Consider the following 19,883-nt stretch of genomic DNA (forward strand, 5'->3'; position numbering starts at 1 on the left):
GGAATTTTTCAGACGTGCAGAGTAAGTCATTTCATTGGCATTGTAAAGTATAATAGCAGCACCGGGAGGTGTGGGCTGTGTTCACGAGATATGATATGGAGGGGCTGGTATTGGAGTGGGGTGGATAGAGTTAAATATCTCACAGCACCAGGTTATAGTCCAACAGGTTTATTTGGAAGCACTCGCTTTGGAGTGCTGCTCCTTCATCGGGTAGCTGTGGAGCAGGGTAATAAGACAGAGATTTTATAGCAAAAGATCACAGTGTCATGCAACTGATAGGATATATTGAACAAGCCTAGATTGCTGTTACCTCTTTCATCTTTTAGAATGGGTTGCAGGTTTTGGTTCATTAATATAAATCTTTTAAATCACATTCTCGAGATGACTTAAGGTTTTATAAAAAATAGGTGACATCTCAGTTCAGACAATGCTTTAAAGGTGTGAGGTTCGAGTCGATCAGTATCCCAATCTTGAATCAGACTGGTCCTATTTCCAAAGTAGGAATTTATAAAATATTACATGGATTGACTGCCTGCAGTTTGCGTGCTCTTTGAGCAAAATTGAATGTATCTGCAAGAATAATCCTGCCAATACAAATTCACCCCCTTACTCCATATTTCCCATGGACCATCCACCCTAATTTGCACATCCCTGGGTACTATAGGTAATTTAGCACAGCCAATCCACCCTAATTTGCACCCTAATCTATAAATTACCTTCTCAAGAGTGTAATTTAAATGCAGAGCTTATCTCAGAAAAATGTCAGTCTGACTCAACATTGGGACCCAGACAGAATTCACACCTGTTATTAGAAAAACTCTGCATTTAAATAACATTCTTGAGAAGGTAATTAAAAATAAATTCAGGGATTAAGAGCAGAAACCCATTCTAAAAGATGGAAGATTTAATCTAAAATTGTTTAATGTATCACATTTTCATGACACTGGACTCTTTTGCTACAAATTCCGGGATCACGATCTAATTCTCCACAACCACCTGATGAAGGATCAGCGCTCCGAAAGCTAGTGCTTCCAAATAAACCTGTTGGATTCCAATCTGATGTTGTGTGATTTTTAACTTTGTCCATAGGAAACTCATGAGTTGTGGGACTGGTAACAGTTGTTATTTTGTGATCCATTCCAAGTGAAAATTATCCTCTGCGCAGACATGGGTGAACAGTCTGTTTTTGTGCATTGTGCGGGATCAGGCGAGCAGCTTTTAAATCCTTATGTTCAGCAGCAGAAGCAAACTGTAGATCAACAATCGTATTCTGAGAGTGGTACTTCCAGCCCTGGTTAATCCCATTGGGTCAACAGAGAGAGAGGGAGAGGATGTCACATCTAAAGTTCATACAGAATAGTTGTTTCGGTTGTTCAGTCAGTTGAGTTGGTTCTGCACTCAGATTAGACTGGATATTGCTTTTTAATGGATCATAATTGAAACAACAATGGAACACCTTAAATTCAATGAATTTTGATGGGCAAATCGAACCTTGAAGAGATAATGTTCTTCCATTAATAACGTTGGGTGACCCAAATTAGACATTTTTAGTGATAGCTCCACAATCATATTCCTGCTGGATTTTTTTTCTGGGCAAACAATTTCAGATGAGAGCAATTCTGTATCCTGGGAAGGCAGTGAAATTAAAAAACGGTTGTTTAAAGCATTTTAACTGTGGACCCACGAGCTCTTGTCCATTAAATCTCTTTATTTGCAGAAATAGCCCTTGAAAATGTTCACGTCCCTTTAAAATGCAGATTGCCCCCTTTAGATATGACGCCGTTCCGTTATATGTCGGAATATCTGTTTAAATTGAGCCGTGAGCTTTCCCAATGTAGACAGGGCTCCTGGAAACGTGGCAGTGTCCCCCCTGCAGCTGCAGAGCGAGACAGGGGAGTTTGTTTTTGTGAATGAGCAGTTGTAGCGCGAGGTGGCTGTTGCTTGGTGACGGTGAGGCTCCCCCGGCCCCGCCCATCCCCCCGTGCAGACGTCACGCGGGGGCGAAGGCGGTTGGGAGGAGAAGTCGCTCGAGCGGGGAAGCGGCGGGAGGGCGGCCGTTAGGAAAATGGCGCCGTGCGGCCCGGGGCAGACACCGTCACTGGGCACCGCCGCCTTCCTGGCGCAGCTGCTGTGTCACGGCCACACCGGCCGGCTGTACAGCAGGCAGGAGCCGGTGAGCATTCTGGAGGCGGATGGGGTTAAGGGCCTGCTTGGGAACTCGTCGGCCGCCTGGGTGGTGGAGTTCTACTGGTCGTGGGGCGGCCCCTGTGTCAACTATGGGGCCACCTGGAAGGTACTGGGCCCGGGAGGTGAAAGGTGAGGCAGGTTGGGGGGGAAGGAATGTGCGTCCCGTCCCGTCCCTACACTCCCGTTCCATCTGCTTTTACTGGGGCTTGTGATTTTTACCCTCACTCTTTTAATCCTTGTGCTGTTTATCCTCCCTTTTTAAAAATCCTTGTGCTGTTTGCTCTTTGCTATTACTTGTGCAATTCCCTAGGGTAGTGTGTAAATACTAGTGAAGGAGATTATGCACCAGCATGTATATGTTCCTCAGTCATTGAAGGGGTAGGATCCTGTTGAGAATGGTTAGTAAAGCATGTGGTGTACTAAGCCTTGTTAACAAGGACATACACTAGTTTGTAATTTGTCAAGGTATGCTTCTCAGAGTTGTACAGACCCTTTGGTCCAACCTGTCCATGCTGACCAGATATCCAAAATTAGTGTTGACAGTATAGTGCTGGATAAACACAGCAGCTCAGGCAGCATCCAAGGAGCAGGAGAATCGATGTTTCGGGCATAAGCCCTTCATCATAATGAAGTGCTTATGCCGGAAACGTCAATTCTCCTGCTCCCCAGGTGCTGCCTGACCTGCTGTGCTTTTACAGCACTACACTCTCTCTCCTCTGATCTCCAGCATCTACAGTCCTCACTTTCTCCTAGTTGATTTCAACATTACTGCGAAGTCTCTTCCATGGATGCCTCCCTGGAAGAGGTTCTACTCCTCTGTCTATAAAGATCTGAGAGTCCCTCTCTCACTGTAACCCCCCCCCCCCCAGTCCTCTCCTCTGCCCAGAATTTCTTCAGCCATGTCCTCAAACAATTTGACTACCACAGCCATATCTCCTTTCTCATTGCTTAGCTATGTAACCATCTGATCCCACATGGACTCCAGACCACATTCAGACCAACCCAATTTGGACCTGAACAGGATACCCCAGTACACACTACAAATCCAAAACCTTCACCAACGATTCTCTTTTTGGATCCTCCACTGCACACTATCAGCCATCTACTTTACCTGCAGTCAGTCCTGCCCAAGCTCAGAGCCTCACTTTTCCCAGAACTGCAACCCAGATTCTACATCCTCAGAAAAGATTCCTGTTGAAGGGCTTATGCCCAAAATGTCAATTCTCCTGCTCCTCTGATGCTGCCTGACCTGCTGTGCTTTTCCAACACTCTCAACTCTGATCTCCAGCATCTGCAGTCCTCACTTTCTCCGAGATATCCTAAATTAATCTAGTCCCATTTGCCAGCACTTGGCTCATATCCCTCTAAACTCTTCCTATTCATATACCCATCCAGATACCTTTTTAAATGTTGTAATTGAACCAGCCTCCACAACTTCCTCCGGTAGCTCCTTCCATGCACGCACCACACTCTGCATGGAAACGTTGCCCCTTAGGTACCTTTTATATCTTTCCACTCTCAACCTAAACCTATGCCCTCTAGTTCTGAACTTTACCGCTACACTGGGGAAAACACAAAGAGATTGAGCAGCCAGACAAAATGCCAAAACAATAAAATGTCAAGCCATGTGGGAAAGAAAAATTGTGGCTCTACCCTTTTTTCTCCTCTTGGTATTTGGACACTTAATATCTGTCAGTAACACTAGTATCGCCATAGAGCATATTGCAGGGCGCGTGTTCAGTGGTGTCACCAAAATATTTGGCATGTTCCTTGCTGTCGGCAGAAAAGGCGCAAGATCTTCTTTTGATGGACCGATAAGGAACACTGGAGAACCTGAAGGTGACTTGTCCTCTTGCCAATTAGAGCTCCCCTACTGTCTGAAAGCAGAAGCTGGACCATGACCTTCTGAAGCTGCTGCTGCTCCACTCTCTCAGAATGAAGATTGAGCTTCAGCCCAGACTGCACCTTCCTTCCTCTGTGAGTACAACACTCTTGTCTCACCCCTTTTTCTATTTATTTTTCATTCTGGGGTTTAATTGTTGAGATGCAGCAACTGAAAGGAGAGGGAACAAATCCAGGGAGGGGGCAGACTCGGGAAATGTTGGTCCAGGTCTGTGTCTCAATTGGCAAAATAGACCGGCAGGAGGCTGGAAGAATGCAGCAAGCCAGGTAGCATCAGGAGGTGGAGAAGTTGACGTTTCGGGTGTAACCCTTGTTCCAGACTGGGGATGGGTGTAGGGGAGGATGCAGAACAAGGGTGTGCTGGGGACAGGGTGGTGAAGTGGAGATAGCTGGAGAGAGGTAGAGGGTACAACCTGGTTGATAAGTGGGTGGAAGGAATCTGGTTGGTGGTAAGGAAGAGTGGAATGGGAAGGACTGGGAAGGGAGTCGGTGATGGAAAGGGAGGTTATTTGAAATTGGAAAACGCGGTGTTGAGGCCTCCGGGCTGTTGGCTGCCCAGGCGGAAGATGAGGTGTTCCTTTAATTTACAGTTTGGTTCGTTGTGGAAATGCAGGAGGCCGAAAGTGATGATGTCGGGAAGGGGAATTAAAATGGGTGGTGACTGGGAGGTCCATTCGGACTCTGCGGCTTCAGCTGTGGACCATTCCCCAAGTTTACGTTTGGTCTCCCCGATGTCGAGAAGACCACATTTGGCAAACACATGGCAAATACAGTACCGCAATTTGAAGTTATTGCCTTTGCTGTGAAAAAAAAACAGAAAGGAGGTGCATTGTTTAAATGGTGATATATTGGGATGTGGAGAAGATGAGGTCTGCAGATACTGGAGATCAGAGTTGAAAAGTGTGGTGCTGGAAAAGCACAGCAGGTTAGGCAGCATCCGAGGAGTAGGACAATCCACGTTTTGGGCATGAGCCCTTCATCAGGAATGATGTATGGATGTACAAAGGGGGTTCAGTGTCAAGCGAACGCCAGTTGTCAGACAGGTGCAGCAATCAATGAGCAAAGCAAGTGGTACATTAGCAAGAGGAACTGAGTTCAGAATTGGGGATGTCTTCCTGCAGTTAGTGGCTCATTGAATATATTCAAGGCTAGGTTCACTTGATCTTTGAACAACAAAGAAGTGGATGTTTATGGGGGGAAAGCAGAAAATGGTTTTAAGATCAGTACAGAACAGTTAGTCATACAACACAGAAACAGACCCTTCAGTCCAACTACTCCATGCTGACTATGTACTGAAACTAAACTAGTCTCACCTAGATTGGCCCATATCCCTCAGAACCTTTCCTATTCATGTACTTATCCAAATGCCTTTTAAACATTGTAACTGTACCTGCATCCACCACTTCCTCTGGACATTCATTCCACACAAACCACTCTGTTTAAAAAAAAAATCATGGATCTCATGACTTTTTAAACCTTTGTCCTCTCTCCTTCAAAATTGCTCTCTAATCTTGAAACCCCCACCCAGGGAAAGGCCCCTGCCTTTCATCTCATCTATCCCCTTCATGATTTTGTAAACCTCTATAAGGTCACTTCTCAATCTCCTGTGGTCCAGTGAAAACGAGTGTGGTGCTGGAAAAATACAGCTGGTCAGGCAACATCCGAGCAGCAGGAAAATCTACGTTTTGGGCATAAGCTCTGATGAAGGACATATGCCTGAACCGTCGATTTTCCTGCTTTTCAGATGCTGCCTGACCTGTAACTTTCTAGCACCGCACTCTGGACTCTGATCTCCAGCATCTGCAGCCCTCACTTACTTCCAGTGAAAACGTCTCAGCCTATCCACCGAAATGGAAGTAGATTCATATCCAGTTATGATCTGTTCAATGCAGGTCCAAGCTCGAAAGACCAAATGGCCTACTCCTGCTCCCAATTCTGACACTGTGTCCAGGACATCAACAGACCACAAGACATAGGAGCAGAAATAATGCTAATCTGCCCATCAGCTCTGCTCCATCATTTTATCATGGCTGATGAGTTTTGTCAAACCCATTCTTCCACTTTCTCCCTGTAACGCTCAATCCCCTTGATACTCAAGAACCGATCTGTCTCCGTCTTAAATTTTCTCAGTGACTTGTCCTCCACAGCCTTCTGTGGCAATGAATTCCATAGATTCACTGCTCTCTGGCTGATGAAGTTTCTCCTTGCCTCTATTCTGAAAGGTTTTCCCTTTACTCGAAGGCTGTGCCATCGAGTCCTAGTCTCTCCTACCGGGGAAACATCTTCCCAATGTCCACTTTGGCCAGGCTGTTCAGTATTCTGTATGTTTCAGTTAGATCCCCCTGAGTGTGGACCTGTTCATCGGAATGATCCAGACCCTTCAGGATGAGGTTCAGCAAAGTAAAAATGGAGGGAGAGTGTGTGGGATGGAGATTTTTAGCTTCTCAGGAATAAGAGAGGAAAGAGAGTTCATTATGAATTATAATTTATCAGATAGGCCAATGGGCCGAGGAATGGTAGATGGAGTTTAATTTAGAGAAATGTGAGGTGTTGCATTTTGGAAAGGCAAATTGGGACAGGACTTATACACTTATACACTAAATGGTCAGGTCCTGGGGAGTGTTCCTGAACCAAGAGACAGGGAGTGTAGGTTCCTTTCCTTGAAAGTGGAGTCACAAGTAGAAATGGTAGTGAAGAAAGTGTTTGGTATGCTTTCCTTTATTGGTCAGTGGATTGAGTATAGGAGTTGGGAGGTTATGTTGAGGCAGTACAGGAGATCTGGAATACTGTATACAGTTCTGGTCTCTCTACTATAGGAAAGATGTTGTGAAACTTTGAAAGGGTTTTGAAAAGAGTTACAAGGCTGTTGCCAGAGTTGGTGAGTTTGAGCTACAGGGAGAGGCTGAGTAGGCCAGCAATGTTTTCCCTGGAGTATTCAAGGCTGAGGTGACCTTAGAAGTTTCTAAGGGGCATGGATAGGGTGAATAGGGTTTGTTCCCAGGGTAGGGGAGTCCAGAACAAGAGTGGCATAGGTTTAAGGTGGGTGAGGAAAGGGACCTGAGAGGCATTTTTTTCATGCAGAGGGTGGTGTATGTATGGAACAAACTAACAGAGGAAGTGGAGGAGGCTGGTACAATTACAACATTTTAAAAGGCATCTGGCTGAGTACATGAATAGGAAGGGTTTAGAGGGATGTGGCCTAAATGCTAGCAAATGAGACGAGATTAATTAGGATATCTGGTCGGTACGGACGGGTTGGACGGAAGGGTCTGATTCCATGCTATATGATTCTAATCGTCTTCGGTGAAAGCAGAAATGTGGTTATGAAGAATGGACTTTTTTGCCCTTAGTGGGAGCAGAAGAAGTTACAGTAAAATCTTTCAATTGTGAGACTGCAACTGAGTACATCCGGGATTTTGGTGGGAGATGGGAATTCATTGCACTGTGGAATGCAGCCCTACCCTATCCACACATTTCTGCTGGTGGATGAGACCAGGTCTCAAGATTAGGGGGAGTAGATTTAGGACAGACATTAAGAGGAACCACTATTCCCAGAGAGTCATGAATCTATGGAATTCTTTGCCTGTGGAAGCAGTAGAGGCAGCTTCATTAAGTATATTGAAGACACGGTTGGATGGGTTTTGCATGGTCAGGGACTTAAGGGTAGTTGGTACAATGCAGGGAGGAGGAGCTGAGACGATGGATAAATCAGCCATGATCTTAATAAATGGCGGAGCGGACTGGGCGAGCCAAATGGCCTACTCTTGCTTCTATTACTATGAAACTATAACCCTGCATTTCCCATGGTTCACCATGGCATGTTGGAACCGGCGGTCAATGAGTTGAGCATCCCTGAATATTTCTAAGTGCCCGTCACGTTCCTCCTCATCTGAACAGATCCTGTGTATGCGTAGGGCTTGTCCATAAGGGGATGGCTGTTTTGGGTGGAAGCTGGAGAAGTGTAGCATCGTGAGGTTATGTGTGGGTTTGAGGTTGTGTGTGGTGCTGAGTTGCTGCCCATCCTTGATGGAGATGCAGGTGTCCAAGAATGAGACAGATAGTAGAGAATAGTCCAAAATGAGTTTGATGGTGGGATGGAACATGTTGATATCACTGTATAGCTTTTTCCGTGACTCCTCTCCATGCGTCCAGAAGAAGAAAGTGTCGTCAATGTACCTGGTGTATAGTGTTGGTTGGAGGTCCTGCGTAGAGAAGTCGTCTTGTTCGAACCTGTGCGTAAAAATGTTGGCATATTGGGGTGCAAATTTGGTCCCATGGCTGTTCCATGTGTCTGGATGAAGAACTGGTTGTCAAAGGTGAAGATGTTGTGATCGAGGATAAAGTGGATGAGTTGTAGGACGGTGGTCAGAGATTGGCATTGAGTAATGAGGCTGTTGCCGTGATGCCGACATTATGAGAGTACTGGTCCATGGGTGCTGAGTTTCTGTAAGAAATCTGTAGTGTCGTGACAAAAGCTAGGGGTTCCCTGAATGATGGGTTTCAATGCCTTCGACATTGTGTGAGAACCTCTCCAGCTGAGTCCTATTGCCAGGGATGTGCAAGTTAGGATGGATTAGCCATGGGAAATACGGAGTAAGGGGGTAGGTATGGGTGGGATGCAACATAGAGGGCCAGAATGGAATAGATGGGCCGAATGACCTGCTTCCACGTTGTCAGGATTCCATGACGCCCCCAACAAAGGAGAATTTTATCTGCATCTATCCTGTCAAGCCCCTTTCAGAATTCTACTGGTTTGAATAAGATCACTTCTGGTTCATAGAGGTATATAGCATGGTCCAACCCCTTCATACCGACCAGGATTCCCAAATTAAACTAGTCCCATTTGCCTGCATTTGCCCATATCCCTCTCAACCTTTCTCTTCATGTACCCATCTAAATGTCGTTTAAATGTTGTAGCTGTACCTGCATCTACCACATCCTCAGCAAGTTCATTCCACATGCAAACAACACTCAGTCAAAACGTTGCCCTTCAGGTTCCTTTTAAATCTCTCTCCCTTTCTCATTAGAACAATATGCGCCCCCACCCCACCGTTTTGAGCACCCCGATGCTAAGGAACAGCCCTTTGCTATAATCCTTACCTCCACTCCTCAGATTTTATAAATCTCAATGAGGTCACCCCTCAACCTCCTGTGCTCCACCCTCTCCTTATAACTCAAACCCTCCAGTCCTGGTGACGTTCTGGTAAATCTTTACCAAACCCCCTCTAATAGAGTTCTTCCTATTACAGGGTCACCAGAACTGTACTCAGTACTGTAAAATGGCCTCACCAACATTCTGTATAACCTCAACATGATGTCTCAACTCAGAAACTCAACAGCATGAACAATGAAGGCATTTGTGCTAAATGCCTTCTTTACCACCCTACCGACCAGTGATGCAACTTTCAAAGAACTGTGTACCTGAACTCCTACTCCCCCATGTCTCTCTGTTTTACAACATGACCCAAAACCCTACCATTAACTGTACAAGTCCTGCCTGCCCTTGTTTTAGCAAAACACAATCCCTCGCTTTTATTCATAGCGCACACACACACACACACACCCCAACACTCCACCACACACACTTTACCAAGCATGCGCACATGCTTACATGCACTCTCCACACAAACCCACATGCACACAATCAGACTCTCTCATGCATGCATGGACACACACACTTAACTCTATGAGATTACTTTGTATTGGCAGAGTTATATTTGCAGATTCATTCAATTTGGCTCAAACAGCACACAATTTGCAGGCAGTCAATCCATGTAACATTTTATAAATTCCTATTTTGGAAAAAGAACCAGTCTGATTCAAGACTGGGATACTGACAGACTCGAACATCACACTTTTCATGCATTGTTTGAGCTGAGATGCCACCCTTTCTTTTTAAAATAAAACCTTAAGTCATCTCGAGAACGTGACTTAAAAAAGAAGCGAGTCAAACAGTTAGGGCAGGCAGGGACAAGGTAGGACTAATAAGTTAAACTGCATTTATTTCAATTCAAGGGGCCTAACAGGGAACGCAGATGAACTCAGGGCATGGTTAGGAACATGGGACTGGAATATCATAGCAATTACAGAAACGTGGCTCAGGGATGGGCAGGACCAGCAGCTTCATGTTCCAGGGTACAAGTGCTACAGGAAGAATAGAAAGGGAGGCAAGAGAGGAGGGGGTGGGGTGGCATTTTTGATAAGGGATAGCATTACAGCTGTGCTGAGGGAGGATATTACCGGAAATACATCTAGGGAAGTTATTTGGGTGGAACTGAGAAATAAGAAAGGGATGATAACCTTATTGGGATTGTATCATAGACCCCCTAATAGTCAGAGGGAAATTGAGAAACAAACTTGTAAGGAGATTTCTGCTATCTGGAAGAAAAATAGGGTGGTAATGATAGGGGATTTTAACTTTCCAAACATAGACTGGGACTGCCATAGTGTTAAATGTTTAGATGGAGAGGAATTTGTCAAGTATGTACAAGACAATTTTCTGATTCGGTATGCGGATGTACCAACTAGAGAAGGTGCAAACCTTAACTTACTCTTGGGAAATAAGGCAGGGCAGGTGACTGGGGTGTCAGTGGGGGAGCACTTTGGAGCCAGCGACCATAATTCTATTAGATTTAAAATAATGATGGAAAAGGATTGACCAGATTGTAAATTGGAGAAAGGCCAATTGTGACGGTATTCGGCAAGAACTTTTGAAAGCTGATTGGGGACAGATGTTCGCAGGTAAAGGGACGGCTGGAAAATGGGAAGCCTTCAGAAATGAGATAATGAGAATCCAGAGAGAGTATATTCCTGTTAGGGTAAAAGGAAAGGCTGGTAGGTATAAGGAATGCTGGATGACGAAAGAAATTGAGGGTTTGGTTAAGAAAAAGGAAGCATATGTTATGTATAGTGAATCCTTAGAGTATAAAAGAAGTAGAAGTATACTTAAGAGGGAAATCAGGAGGGCAAAAAGTGGACATGAGATAGCTTTGGCAAGTAAAATTAAGGAGAATCCAAAGAGTTTTTACATATATATATAAAGGACAAAAGGGTAACTAGGGAGAGAATAGGGCCCCTCAAAGATCAGCATGGCGGTCTTTGTGTGGAGCCGCAGAAAATGGGGGAGATACTAAATTAGTATTTTGCATCAGTATTTACTGTGGAAAAGGATATGGAAGATATAGATTGTAGGGAAATAGATGGTGACATCTTGCAAAATGTCCATATTACAGAGGAGGAAATGCTGCATGTCTTGAAACCACCTAAAAGTGGATAAATTCCCAGGACCTGATCAGGTGTACCCTAGAACTCTGTGAGAAGCTAGAGAAGTGATTGTTGGGCCTCTTGCTGAGATATTTGTATCATTGATCGTCAACAGGTGAGGTGCTGGAAGACTGGAGGTTGGGTAACGTGTTGCCACTGTTTAAGAAGGGTGGTAAGGACAAGCCAGCAAACTAGAGACCAGTGAGCCGAAGTTGTTGGAGGGAATCCTGAGGGACAGTATGTACATGTATTTGGAAAGGCAACGACTGATTAGGGATAGTCAGATTGAGTTTTTTGAGGAAGTAACAAAGAGGATTGATGAGGGAAGAGTGGTAGATGTGATGTATATGGACTTCAGTAAGGCGTTCGACAAGGTTGCCCATGGGAGACTGATTAGCAAGGTTCGATCTCACGGAATACAGGTAGAACTAGCCATTTGGATACAGAACTGGCTCCAAAGGTAGAAGACGGAGGGTGGTGGTGGAGGATTGTTTTTCAGGCTGGAGGCCTGTGACCAGTGGAGTGTCACAAGGATCAGTGCTGGGTCCTCTACTTTTTGTCATTTACCTAAATGATTTTGGATATAAGCATAAGAGGAACAGTTAGTAAGTTTGCAGATGACACCAAAGTTGGAGGGGTAGTGAACAGCGAAGAGAGTTACCTCAGATTACAACAGGATCTTGACCACATGGGCCAATGGGCTGAGAAGTGGCAGATGTAGTTTAATTCAGATAAAAGTGAGGTGCTGCATTTTGGGAAAGCAAATCTTAGCAGGATTTTTTCACTTCATGGTAAGGATCAACGAGGCAAAATGAGGACTGCAGATGCTGGAAACCAGAGTTTCGATCAGTGGTGCTGGAAAAGCACAGCAAGTCAGGCTGCATCCGAGGTGCAGGAAAATTGATGTTTCAGACAAAAGCCCTTCGTCAGGAATAAAGCTCTATTCCTGATGAAGGGATTTTGCCCGAAATGTTGATTTACCTGTTCCTCGGATGCTACCTGACCTGCTGTGCTTTTCCAGTGCCACTCTGATTTAAACACTTAATGGTAAGGTCCTAGGGAGTGTTGTTAAACAAAGAGACCTCGGAGTGCAGGTTCATAGCTCCTTGAAAGTGGAGTTGCAGGTAGATAGGATAGTGAAGAGGGTGTTTGGTATGCTTTCTTTTATTGGTCAGAGTATTCAGTACAGGAGTTGGGGGGTCATGTTGTAGAGGACATTGGTAGGGCATTTAAGAGGCATTTGGATGGGTATATGAATAGGAAGGGTTTGGTGGGATATGGGCCAGGTGCTGGCAAGTGGGACTAGATTGGGTTAGGATATCTGGTTGGCATGGACAAGTTGGACCGAAGGGTCTGTTTTCATGCTGTACATCTCTGTGACTCTGTGTTCTGGGATTTACATATTAATGAACTGAAACCTGCAACCCGTTCTAAAAGAGGAAAGACTGAATAGCAACCTAGGGTTGTTCAATATATCCTATCACTTGCATGACACTGATCTTTTTCTATAAAATCTCAGTCTTATGATCATGCACCACAACTCCCCGATGAAGGAGCAGCGCTCCAAAAGCTAGTGCTTCCAAATAAACCTGTTGGACTGTAACCTGGTGTTGTGTGATTTTTAACTTTACCCACCGCAGTCCAATACCGGCACCTCCACCACAATTCTAGTGAACACAGCCCACACCTCCTGGTGCTGCCAGGAAACATTACAATGCTGATGAAGCGAAGCACTCTGCACTCCTGAAAAACTTACAATTTCAAACAAAACTAGATACTCATTCACTGCTCCTGCTGATACATGACATTGGAAATTCAGTGCAGGAGGCTGAAAGAAAGGATCAGCTTTAAAACAAAACCTCTTGGAGTTCAAAGCTTTCAATGAGAGTCTGAGCCCGGCGATAAGTTCAGGTCACCTTCAATGCGACCCAACTTTGTTACAGCTTCAGATCTCCTCAACAAAAAGACACATAAAAGATAGCTCAAGGTCAAAGCTCACACACTCCCCACTCCACTTTCTTTACTATTGGTCACCACCGAGTTGTCCCTTTGTAATTGCATCCTTGGTACAGCCGTAACCCGGAGGAGGTATTGCCTCACCCAGCAATTTCATCCCATACACTGCATCCAAGTCAGTTTCTCCCCACACATTTGCCCGGCTGGGGCAGTGTTGAGTCAACCATATTGCTGTGGGTCGGCAGGGCACAGGCATGGGTAAAGCTCTTACTGCACTCTGGGCAGCTGAAGGCCTCTCCCTGGCATGGACCCACTGGTGCCTCAGCAGAATGAATAACTTGTATAGGCCTTCCTGCACTCTGTGCAGAGGAACAGCCTTTCCCGGAGTTGCCACACTTCCATGGTTTCTTCATGGGGCAGGATTCCTCAGGTTTCTCCATGGCCAAAGCTTCAGCTACAAGTGAGTGACTGTATAGCAACTTCATGCCGTGAATTCCTCTTTCCAGGCTGTTTCAGGTTCCAAACTCCAAGGTCATGTTGCGGCTGTATAGGACATTGGTTAGGCCATTGTTGGTATATTGCGTGCAATTCTGGTCTCCTTCCTATCGGGAAGATGTTGTGAAACTTGAAAGGGTTCAGAAAAGATTTACAAGCATGTTGCCAAAGTTGGAGGATTTGAGCTATGGGAGAGGCTGAACAGGTTGGGGCTGTTTTCCCTGCAGCGTCAGAGATTGAGGGGTGACCTTATAGAGGTTTACAAAATTATGAGGGGCATGGATAGGGTAAATAGACTAAGTCTTTTCCCTGGGGTCGGGGAGTCCAGAACTAGAGGGCATATGTTTAGGGTGAGAGGGGAAAGATATAAAAGAGACCTAAGGGGCAACTTTTTCACACAGAGGGTGGTACGTGTATGAAATGAACTGCCAGAGAATGCGGTGGAGGCTGATATAATTGTAACATTTAAAAGGCATTTGGATGAATAGGAAGGGTTTGGAGGGATATGGGCTGGGTGCTGGTAGGTGGGACTCTATTGTGTTGAGATATCTGGACGGGTTGGACTGAAGGGTCTGTTTCCATGCTGTACATCTCTATGACTCTTATAATTGGTAAACGAGTTAAGTCATAAAGGTTAGGTCATCTTTATCTTGAGAGTGTGGTTAGTACTTTCTCATTGGTCTACTTCTGCATTCTAGTGGTTTTAGTAGTTAGTTGTTTATACAGCTATAGACACAAGCAGCAGCTCGTCACGTAGCAATGCAGAAGCCATCTTGTGCAGCTCCTTCAGCCATTTTATCCTACCTTCCAGAGGCCCCATATCCTCTCTCACTCCCTCCATTCTCACTTTGTTGAACCTAATCCCTGCTGTACCTCATCCTGAAGTGTCTGGTTCTTACTGATTAACAGGTGTCACAAAGCTAGTACCTTTTTTTCCTAAAAGATGTTCCTTGGCTCAAGGAGACTGTGTCTTTGACTTTTTTTCCCAGAGGGGTAATAAACTGGGTCAATCTCCGAGCAGTCTGGTTTGGTACAGAGATGAAAAGGATTTTAAGAGGTCTTTTGTTTATATGTAAACTGATGAGATTTCAGGCCAACGTGGTCATATTTTAGAAGTGACCTGTATAAAAAAAGGGACGTAGTCAGCTCTCGAACTGGTTGGAAGTTCAGGGAGCTGTGTGGAAACTCTGTCTCTCTTTTCTGCCTCTCAACTTCAATCTGTAAGTATGTGTTCTATTTATACTGGTTTTCAAATTGAGTTTGCTTATTGGGACTGTTGTATATATTCGAACAGCATAATTAAGTCTAGTTGGATAGGCTGAGTTCTGTAGGGGTTCTTTATTCTGATCTTTGTGTTTTAATTGTGTAATTTTGTGAATAATTGTTGTCTGTTTTAAAATCTAGTAATCAACCAAGCTAACTTACTCCAGGTAATTTTTACTGTACACTTACTGAAACAAATTGCAAAGTTATAGTGTGGGGCTGCCTGCTTAAGAATGTTTTGCATGGTCTGGTTTAGTCCATAACACAGGCCCCCACACAGGGGAGATCTAATTGAAACATACCGAACACTGAACGGCCTGGGCAGAGTGGATGTTGGGAAGATGTTTCCACTGACAGAAGAGACTAGAAACCGAGGCCACAGCCTTTGAGTAAAGGGAAGACCTTTTAGAACCGAGATAAGGAGGAACCTTTCAACCAGAGAGTGGCGAATCTATTGAATTCATTGCCACAGAAGGCTGTGCAGGCCAGGTCGCTGAGGATATTTAAGACTGAGATAGATAGGCTCTTGAGTATCAAGGGGATCGAGAGTTACGGGGAGAAAGCGGGAGAATGGGATTGAGAAACTTATCCGCCACGATTGAATGGTATGAAGATACCTGATGGGCTGAATAGCCTAATTTTGTGCTCCAATGTTTTATGGTCTCTTGCTGTCCTTAGACTCATGAGGGTGAGAATTGGGAGCAGGAGTAGGCCATTTGGTCTTTCGGGCCTGCACCAGCATTGAACAGATCATAACTGGATATGAATATACCTCCGAGGAGAAAGTGAGGTCTGCAGATGCTGGAGATCAAAGTTGAAACTTTATTGCTGGAACAGCACAGCAGGTCAGGCAGCATCCAGGGAACAGGAGAAGGGCCTGTGCCCGAAACGTCGAATTCCTGAAGAAGGGCCTGTGCCCGAAACGTCGAATCTCCTGTTCCCTGGATGCTGCCTGACCTGCTGTGCTGTTCCAGCAATAAAGTTTCAACTATGAATATACCTCCATCGAGGTGGATATGCTGGGACACTTTTCACTGCAGCACAAGAGGTTGAGAGGTGACCTTAGTTTATAAAGTCAAGAAGGGATATTGATGTGCATGGCAGATGCTGTTTCCTTCAGGTGGGGGTTTCAAGATTAGGGAGTACATTTTTAAGGTGAGAGGAGAAAGATTAAAAAAAAAGACATGAAGAGCACCTTTTTCTTTTGGTTTACGTGTGGAATCACTCTTTCAATGTCCTGAGGAAATGGTGGATGCAGGAACTGTCAACATTTAAGACATTTGGATAAGTACATTAATAGGAAAGGTTTGGAGGGATATAGGTCAAACTAGATGGGACTAGTTTAGTTTGTGAATATAGTCAGCATGGACTAGTTGGACTGAAGGGTCTGTTTCTGTGCTGTATTACTTTGTAACTATTCTGTACTGGTCTTAAAAACATTTTTTTTAATTTCCCCATCACCATCCACTTTGTTCAAAAATCAGATGAATTCAGCCTTGAATATATTCAATGACCCTTCACAACTGCAGGAAGACATCCTCACTTCTGAACTCAATTCCTCTTGCTAATATATCACTTGCCTTGCTGATTGCTTGTTTCACCTGTCTGACAATTGGCATTGACTAGTGTAGAAGGACGCTGAGCTGAAAATGTGTTGCTGGAAAAGCGCAGCAGGTCAGGTAGCATCCTAGGAACAGGAGAATCGCTGTTTCGGGCATGAGCCCTTCTTCAGGAATGAGGAGAGTGTGCCAAGCAGGCTAAGATAAAAGGTCGGGAGGAGGGACTTGGAGGAGGGGCATTGGAAATGCGATAGGTGGAAGGAGATTAAGGTGAGGGTGATAGGCCGGAGTGGGGGTGGGGGTGGAGAGGTCAGGAAGAAGATTGCAGGTTAGGAAGGTGGTGCGGAGTTCGAGGGTTGGGACTGAGACGAGGTGGAGGGAGGGGAAATGAGGAAACTGGAGAAATCTGAATTCATCCCTTGTGGTTGGAGGGTTCCTAGGTGGAAGATGAGGCGCTCTTCCTCCAGCTGTCGTGTTGCAATGGTTTGGCGATGGAGGAGTCCAAGGACCTGCATGTCCTTGGTGGAGTGGGAGGGGGAGTTGAAGTGTTGAGTCACAGGGTGGTTGGGTTGGTTGGTCCGGGTGTCCCAGAGGTGTTCTCTGAAACGTTCCGTAAGTTGGCGGCCTGTAGAAGGCCCTTTGTACATCCACACATCATTCCTGATGAAGGGCTCATGTTGGAAATGTTGACTCTCCTGTTCCTCGGATACTGTCTGACCTGCTGTGCTTTTCCAGCGCCACACTTTGACTCTTAACCTCTAGCATCTGCATCCCAATGTGTCACTTTTGACATTGCAACTCCTTTCTGCTTTTTATTCCACAGTAAAGGCTATATTACCACATTGTGGTAATGCAATTGCCATGTGTTTGCCAACTGAGAACAGATCTGGACCAACGTTTCTGTAGTCCGTCCTCTCCCTGGATTCACTCCCTTTCCTTTCACTTGCTGTAAGTCAACAATTGAAGCCCAGAATGCAAAACCAGAAACGGAAAAAAGAGTGCTGTACCTCACAGATGTTGGACAGAGGAATGAAGTTGCAGTCTGGGGTGAAGCTCAACCATCATTCAGGGAGAGATTAGCAGCTTCCAAAGCTCATTGTCCAACTTCCGCATTCAGAGAATGAGGAGCTCTGAATGGCAGGATGTCCAGTCTCTTTCCGATTCTCCAGGGCTCTCTATTGGACCATCAAAAGAAGGTCACAAACCGTTTGTGCGGAAATCTAGGAGAATGCGCAGATTTTTGCTGACACCGAAGAGCATAAGCAGTCCTTTGCTGACTCTGTGACTCTTGTTCTACATAGTTGGAACCTATATCACAAGACTAGGAATATGCCATTCACCCATTACAGCCTGTATTCAACTGTGGCCTAACTGCGCATATTTCAATGCAGGTTCAGAAAGGTGTCTGCAGCTTTTTAATAAAATTGAAGATGCTTTAATGATGTTTCTGAATATATAATTTTAGCTATTCTTCATTTTAAAGATCAGCCATTTCTCATACACCCCCATCTCTCATATAGACTCATCAACATCCATTCTCTCTCTTTTCTGAGAAAGTCTTGATACAGCAATCAAAGAAGTCTTGAGGCACAAGAAATAACAGGTGCTGGGGGGAAAAAGGGAAAGAGAATGGCTGGGGGTCGAGAGAGAGAAAATGGACAGGGGTTGGGGGGACAGGGAGAGAATGGACAGCGGGCAGCGACACCACAAATCCCACCTTTCCCAGGACCACAGCAGTCACTTCTCAATATACATGTGGTCATGGCAGCAGAATCATATAATCCCTGCAGGCTATTTGGCCCATTTAATTCACACCAAACTTCCAAACAGCTTCCCACCAGACCAACTCACCTACCATATAGCTCTGCAGCTTCCCCTGGCTTATTACCCTAAACTGCAGATTGTTGGACTGTGGGTAGAAACCGCAGCACCCAGAGGTAAACCATGCACAAAGTCCACACAGACAGTCCTCAGAGGCTGGAATCAAACCCAGGTCCCTGGCAATGTGAGGCAGCAGCACTAGCCACAGAGTCACTGTGCTGCCCATAGCTTTGGGGTTCTGCTTTGTCTTTGTAGTTTCTGACTGGCTGTCGTCTCCTGACATTGTTGGACCACACCCACTGCAGCCTCCCTTTCCCACTTCTCCAGCCCTGAGCACATTGGTTCCTGAATCCTGCTGCCAACTGCAGAGAACAGAGACGATCTCTGTCACTATTGTCCCTTACCACCACCACCTTCTCCTCCCCGCCCCCCCCAAACTTTGTTCTTCCTCCCACCACCCAGCCAGTTAGCTCCTCCCCCCTGCACCCCTCTCTCAGATCCTCTTTACCTGCGTGATTCACACTCATACCCACCTGATCCTGTCCACTGACCCAATGAGAAGGCTCTGTCTGGAGATGAATGACCATTACCCGGAATAAAAAGCTGGTTAAGTTTTCCCCTGATGTGTATGCAGCCTGGCTTCCAGCTCCAACTCTGAGCTGAAGGTCTTCCAGCATGTGTTTGCTCTCATCCAGAGCCTCCCACCTTCTGCAAAGCAAAAGATAAGTTCCACCCAGTACGCTCCAATGCATGTTGTATAACTGCTCAATTGTTTTTAGTGGCCAAGCAGAGGCTGATAGCCAAGTTCGGAACCCATGAGGATGGTCTCAACAGGGACCTTGGGTCACTCCACTACATTATGCACTCACACGCTCTCTTACATACACATGGTCTCTCAGACACACACATACAAACACACCCCACACACACCTTCTCAGAGGCTTATACTCCATCACACAAACGTTACCAAGCATGCACACTTGCAAACACATACACATGGGTCTATGTGGTGAATTTGCATTTGCAGATACATTCGATGTGCGCTTTGAGCAGAAATCGGCAGGTAGTCAATCCATGTATTATTTTATAAATTCCTACTTTGATAATAGAACCATTCTGATTCAAGATTTGGATACAGACACACTCAAACTTCACACCTTTCATACATTGTGAGAGCTGAGATGTCACCTATTTTTATAAAACCTTAAGTCATCTCGAGACTGACTTAAAAAATATTCTGGGATTTATACATTAATGAAGCAAAACCTGCAACCCATTCTAAAAGATGAAAGACTTAACAGCAATCCAGGTTTTTTTCAATATATCATTTCTGTTGCATGACACTGTGATCTTTTGATTTAAATTCTGTCTCTTATGATCCTGCTCCACAGCTACCTGATGAAGGAGCAGTGCTCTGAAAGCTAGTGCATCCAAATA

At 45.2% G+C, this 19,883-nt stretch overlaps 1 protein-coding gene across 10 annotated transcripts in view; it reads left to right on the forward strand.

Moving 5' to 3' along the window:
* Nucleotides 1–19,883, forward strand: part of LOC148143696 (sulfhydryl oxidase 2-like) — a 565,239-nt gene that overhangs the window by 3,574 nt on the left and 541,782 nt on the right. For 3 of the 10 annotated variants that reach the window (XM_087974458.1, XM_087974456.1, XM_087974457.1), the window contains exons 1-2: nt 2,028–2,316; nt 3,971–4,164. In XM_087974458.1, coding sequence (XP_087830584.1) covers nt 2,066–2,316; nt 3,971–4,088 — 369 coding nt within the window. In that variant the 5' untranslated portion in view covers nt 2,028–2,065 and the 3' untranslated portion in view covers nt 4,089–4,164. Of the gene's footprint in view, nt 1–2,027; nt 2,317–3,970; nt 4,165–16,550; nt 16,829–17,448; nt 18,065–19,883 lie in introns of those variants that run through there. The other 7 variants (XM_087974455.1, XM_087974461.1, XM_087974462.1 and 4 more) reach the window with 5 other exon arrangements.

This window comes from Chiloscyllium plagiosum, unplaced genomic scaffold, assembly GCF_037043375.1.
Source record: "Chiloscyllium plagiosum isolate Xiang-an unplaced genomic scaffold, Cpla_swu_hap1 HiC_scaffold_27, whole genome shotgun sequence".
Classification (NCBI taxonomy): domain Eukaryota; kingdom Metazoa; phylum Chordata; class Chondrichthyes; order Orectolobiformes; family Hemiscylliidae; genus Chiloscyllium; species Chiloscyllium plagiosum.